This window comes from Elephantulus edwardii, unplaced genomic scaffold (assembly GCF_000299155.1).
Source record: "Elephantulus edwardii isolate Elephantulus edwardi_28Jun2011 unplaced genomic scaffold, EleEdw1.0 scaffold00002, whole genome shotgun sequence".
Taxonomy (NCBI): domain Eukaryota; kingdom Metazoa; phylum Chordata; class Mammalia; order Macroscelidea; family Macroscelididae; genus Elephantulus; species Elephantulus edwardii.
Window position 1 is genome coordinate 33,292,997 of NW_006399752.1, and position 6,049 is coordinate 33,299,045.

A 6,049-nucleotide genomic window follows, 5' to 3' on the forward strand; every position below is an offset into this window, starting at 1 on the left:
GAAGGGGCTACTGGAAGTCAAAGTGCAGCTTCCGGGGCGTCATGAATTCCTTCACGATGTCGTCCGTGACCTCCTTGCGCCGGGCCTGGTGCTCGGCGATCAGCGGCTGCAGCACGTCGATGAGGGCCTTCTTGAGCTCACCCGTGAGCATGGCGCCACTGGTGTAGTCCTGCGGGGAGAGGGTACTGTGAAGCCGTGCTCTGCCACCCGGCACCGCTCTGCTGGGGCCCGGGCACCACTGAGCAGTCAGCCACTGGGTGCCTCTCTAGCAACCACCACACTCAACACTTGGCCTGAACCCCAACTGGGCCTTTTGCGTTAAAAAAGCCTTTTCTCATGGACTTCCTGAAGTTAGAAGTCACATACTAGACTCTTTCAGAATGTACAACTCAGAGGGTCATCACACAAGCCGGGTGGACGCGACCATGTCCAGACGACCACCCACCCTCACCGCCCGCCCAGCCTCCCACAACCACATGTCTGGCTCCCCACACAGGGCTCTCTCCTCTGGACCCACCGCCAGGGCCATGGCACGAGCTCTTCCCGTGTGGCTCTGTCACTCAGCAGGACCTTTGCACTGTTCATGTGTGCTGTCCCTGGTACTGGAGGGACATGCCTTTTCAGTGTGAATAGCATTCTGCTGTAGGGACACTCTTAACCAGCACCGGTTGCTGGGGACGCCCGTGTGGGGGGGGTTTATGCCCAGGGGTGGGTGGAATGCCAGAGGAAGGCATCGCGCTTGGTCAAGTCAAGGGTCAGGGAGGAAGAGGAAGACCCTCAACACGACGCACTGGGACAGCGGCTGCAGCCATGGCTCTGACACGATGGCTGCTGACATGGGGCCCGACTCCCCGCTGACACCTGCCTCAGACCCTGGATTGTGGCCACTCTGGAGGGGTGCCTGCTTTCCTCACACTGGCTGGGACCTCTGGACAGGCGGACACGCCACACTCCGTGTCACCACCCCCTGGCTGCTCCTCATTTTGTCATCTGATATCTTTTTTAACTATCACAGGCTATTTCCTCTTGTCACCGTTGGGTCACAACTAACCTCACCCACACAGTGTGGTTTCTGTCCTTCACAGGAGGGACCAGGACAAACGAGCCCCCACGCCAACCCCGCCACCTCACACATGTGGAAAACAGACCCCGGCCCCTTTCAGCTTCTGGAAACTCGGTGCTGAGAGGCTGCCTTGGCCTCAGTGGAAACTCGATACACACTCATCACGCACACGTACTCGGGACCCGCACCCCGAAGCAGCATCCCGGACACACCCTGGCTCTCTGACCCTTCACTGCCCACCGCCATCGGGCTGGCTCCGGCACGCGGGCTCCTCCGTCAGATTCCCAAGGCTTAACGGGTGCGATCGCTCGTCCTTTCCCCAGAAGCACCTAGTGGACTTGGTCAGCAGCACAAGGGCACCCCGCTCCTTAACTGTCACTGCTGTGTTCACTGCTGTCCTCCTTCCCCCACCACAGGCATGTTTTCCGCGTCACTGTGGGGTTCACAGTGAACTTGACCTGAAGAGTGTGGTGGTTGTCTTTTTTTGACTGAATCCACCTGGGCTCCTGCCCACTCCTGAGGGTTTATGCTGAGGGAGGTGGGCCAGGCTGTGCAGATCACCAGGGGTGAGCCCTCAGGGTCTCTAGCGGGGGGACATCAGTCACTCAGTCCTGCCTGTGTCTCAACGCCCCAGGAACACGCTGGACATGGTGGCTACTTGCTGGGGAGGCTGCAACCGACAATGAACACGTCGCTGGTACGATGTTTAGTATCATGTCCTCAGCCCTGAACTCTGAGGCTGCTCCCACCTTTGCTCTGCAGCTCAAAGGTGCTCCCTTTTCTAGGACACAAGACTTCTGGCCTTGTGCCACATACGACCTTTCCCGTGACTGAGATCGCCACCTCGGGGTCCCCTCCTTTGTCCCACCTCTGCTGAAATCCAATGTGATCAGAGGCCGGACAGGGTGTGGCTGAGTTCAGGGAATGATTCTAGGGGACAGCTGAACTTGAGGGGTGAGACAGCCAGCGTGATGGAGAGAGAGGGGCTGGGACCCCGGGGCTGATGGCTGGCATCCTGAAGGGGCAGCATTATGCCTGAATTACAGCCAGCAGATGAGACGTGAGGGTGCTGTGGGCAATCCCCAGACTGCAGGCGACCTCTGAGGTTGTGGGCCGACTCGGTAACCTGGAGGACTGTGCCCCCTGCCCTGTGAGCTGTGACCTATGTGTGGGGGTCACCAGTCATGTGGAGAGCTGGGGTCAGACACTCAGAGGTCCCGTCACGGAGTCCGCCACCCACACTCTCTGTAAAAGGTCCCAGCGCTCTCACTCAGCTACTCAATTTGCCACAAGCCTGTGTGAGCGTCGTGCGTGGCGTCTGTGTGAGCGTCGTGCGTGGCGTCTGTGTGAGCGTCTGTGTGAGCGTCTGTGTGAGTGTCTGTGTGAGCGTCTGTGTGAGTGTCTGTGTGAGCGTCTGTGTGAGTGTCTGTGTGAGCGTCTGTGTGAGCGTCTGTGTGCGTGGCGTCTGTGTGAGCGTCGTCTGTGTGAGCGTCTGTGTGAGCGTCTGTCTGAGTGTCGTGCGTGGCGTCTGTGTGAGCGTCGTGCGTGGCGTCTGTGTGAGCGTCTGTGTGAGCGTCTGTGTGAGCGTCTGTGTGAGCGTCGTGCGTGACGTCTGTGTGAGTGTCGTCTGTGTGAGCGTCTGTGTGAGCGTCGTGCGTGGCGTCTGTGTGTCTGTGTGAGCGTCGTGCGTGACGTCTGTGTGAGCGTCTGTGTGAGCGTCATGCGTGGCGTCTGTGTGAGTGTCGTGCGTGACGCCTGTGTGGTCTAGGAGTCTGTGCTGCGCACTCCTTCCTGGGAGGCAGCTGAAGTGGAGGCCTGACCGCCCCGCACGCCGCTGCCCTGGCGTACCGCCTAGCAAGTGGGCCGCGAGCACAGACAACGCGTCACAACACCCATCACTGCATTGGAACCGGCTCCCAGCTGACACGCCAGCACGTCCTCGAGGCTGTAAATCGCACAGGAGCTGCTGGTGGATTCGAACTGCTGAGAGGCACCACTTCCGGGCTAGCAGAGCAGCCCCTGCCCACGAGGACACCTTGCTGTGGGGCTATTGCTGACTCACCTAGGACTCACAGCGACCCCGTGTCCAGCAGAAGGAAAGCCCCTGCTGAGCTGGAGGCCGCCGCTGCCGCCTGGTGTCCACCCACACAAACAGCACTTAGCGTCTTTGTGGGCTCCCCTGGCTCCTGGTCAGCGAGCGTGACTGACCCTCCCTGAATCACTGGTCCCACACGGTGACCGGAACCTGGCTGGGCGCCTGCTCACCTTCCTGATCTGCTCCAGCCTGTCGTCATCCTCCAAGAAGAAGGTCAGGTACATGAAGGACACGTCCACGTCACAGTTGCCCCCGAACTGCCTGTGCTCCTCCACGGTGTCCCGCCCTCCGGAAAATGCATGCTTGTTAACCTGCACCAGCGAAGAGGACAGGGTGCCGGTCAGTGCTGGTGTGGACAGTGGGCTGGAGCTGGTGCTGGCAGGGCTCCTGTGCGGTCAGAAGCCCGGGTGTGGAGACTGAGCCACGACAGCCCAGAACTGTCCTTCCTGCCGGGCTGGGTACGAGCTCACGGCAAGGCCAGTGCGGTGGCGGGCAGGTAAGCGGTCCGCCTGCTCTGTGGGGGCATGGGAGAAAGGCCCCAGGCCTGACGGGACACCCTTCAGACAGCAGGGGACCAGAAGTCATCCTTAGCATGTCAACAGCACTGGGGGTTAGGGCTGCCAGCAGTGGAGGCCACGGGTGTGTCTGGGCCCAGATGTGTGAGCCTGTGTGTAAGTGCATGTGTGCACACGCACCCATGTGTGGCTGTGTCAGGATGAGTGTGCCGGTGTCAGTGTGCAGGCAGGTGTGATCCTGTGAGTGCACACATGGGAATGGATGTGAGCACCGGGACTGTGCAGGTGTGTGTACACGTGTAGAGACATGAGTGTGTCTCTGGGAGTTTGACTGTATGAATCTGTGTCCGTGTGTGTGTGTATGGGTGTGAACACATGTGTGTCAGTGTGTCTGTGTCTACACATGCCGCTGTGAGCGTGCCCATGTGTGTGTATGGGGGTGAACACAAGTCTCTATGAGTCTGTGACTGTGTGTACACATGAGTTGTGTGTGAACATGAGTCCATGTGGTCCAACGAGCGTGTGCCTGTGTCTGGGGGTGCCGGGTGAGCATGTCTGAACACGTGGACATGTGCCTGCTCTGGGGGAGCTCATGTCCACGCCTAGCTGATGCTCGGCTCCCCGGGCTGCCCACCTTGGTCTTGATCTGCTTGGCTGTGTCTGTTAGGAAGATGGAGGAGTTGGGGTCACTGGCACTCATTTTGGTCTGGGCCCCCTGCAGGGCGGGGAAGAAGGTGGAGTGCAGCAGAGCGGGCTTCGGGTAGCCGATCCTGGGGGCGACGTCTCTGGTCATTCTGAAGTAGGGGTCCTGCAGGGAGAGAGGTGGTGATGAGGGCGGCTCTGGCCACAGACGGCTTCCCCCACCTCGTGCAAGGGTGACCCGGACATGCCGGGCTGGCCCCACAGGCACTAACCTGGTCGATGGCACAGGGGATGAGGCACTGGATGTCCGTCCTGTCCTTGAAGATCTGTGGGAAGGAGTTGCTGAAGGAGGGTGCTGCCTGGATGGCGGGGAAGCTGATCTTGCCTGGGGAAGAAGAGAGGGCGCGGTGTCACCGAGGCTACTGCGGTTGGCGGCCTCACGGGGTGACCCACGACTTTCAGGTAACGTGCACCACATGCACAGTAGCTGAGTCACCAACATCTCCTGCCTCTGACAGGAACAGCCAGGAGAGACGTGGGAAGCCAGAGGAGGAGAAAGAAGGAACACGCGTCCCCACACTTTTCCTCTGAGCAGATCTGGTTTCTTCCTTGCCTTTCCCACTTTGTGGCCTCCACCTGACTGGTGAATAAACTTGTCCTGCCCTGCAGATGAGTCTGTCGCACTTCCTGGAAGCACCTGGTAAGGCGTCCTGGTGCGGACATTAAGTCCTCGGTTATGCACAGGGAGGAGCGTGGTCTGAACCCACCAATGGCTCTAGGGGAGAAAGATCTGGGGCCTGGCTCCCGCCCACCAATGTTACAGCCTAGGAAACCCCGGGGACAGCTCTCCTCCGGCGCCCAGCCTGTCACAAGCCACAGTTGACTTGATGGCCCCCAGTGACCTACACAACACTGTCGAAGTCACTGCCTCCACCAGCATGGACATACAGTCACACCTTTTACTCCCATAAATGATGACGATTATGTTGGCCTAGTGGGCAGGGAGCTGTGCCGCCAATCCAAAGGCAGGCAGTTCGAATGCACCACCAGCAGCTCCTTAGGAGAAAGTGGCCAATGTCCACTGGTGCGATTTACCACCTCTGAAACCCGCTGGAGGGTCAGCTACGAGGCAGTTCTGACTCCATACAGTGAATTTAATGAGTCTTTCCCAGGAAGTCCTGTCTCTGGTCCACTTTCCACTTCACAGACCCAACTCCTGATCCCCAACTCCAGGACGTTTTTCTTTCTCTCAAGGTCCAGCTTTGAGGTTGTCAGGTGTGACTGATTGGGACACCACACTGAAGGGCTGTGCAAGGCCTCCAGCCAGGCCCCAGCATGTGTCCCCCACACAGAGAGCTGGGGAGCGTGTGTCCCCTACACAGAGAGCTGGGGAGCGTGTGTCCCCTCCACACAGAGAGCTGGGGAGCGTGTGTCCCCCACACAGAGAGCCCGGGGAGCGTGTGTCCCCCACACAGAGAGCTGGGGAGCGTGTGTCCCCCACACACAGAGAGCTGGGGAGCGTGTGTCCCCCACACAGAGAGCCCGGGGAGCGTGTGTCCCCCACACACAGAGAGCTGGGGAGCGTGTATCCTCACACTGAAAGCCCGGGGACTGTGTCCCCCCACACAGAGAGCCCGGGGAGCGTGTGTCCCCCACACACAGAGAGCTCGGGGAGCGTGTATCCTCACACTGAGAGCCCGGGGACTGTGTCCCCCACACAGAGAGCTGGGGAGC

The 6,049-nt window shown here is 59.8% G+C and overlaps 1 protein-coding gene across 1 annotated transcript in view; it reads right to left on the bottom strand.

Moving 5' to 3' along the window:
* Positions 1-6,049, bottom strand: part of WARS (tryptophanyl-tRNA synthetase) — a 28,285-nt gene continuing 22,236 nt past the window's right edge. The window contains exons 7-10 of the mRNA XM_006879072.1: positions 4,588-4,700; positions 4,308-4,481; positions 3,329-3,469; positions 1-169 (exon numbers count right to left, since the gene is read on the bottom strand). Coding sequence (XP_006879134.1) covers positions 8-169; positions 3,329-3,469; positions 4,308-4,481; positions 4,588-4,700 — 590 coding nt within the window. The 3' untranslated portion in view covers positions 1-7. The remainder of the gene's footprint in view (positions 170-3,328; positions 3,470-4,307; positions 4,482-4,587; positions 4,701-6,049) is intronic.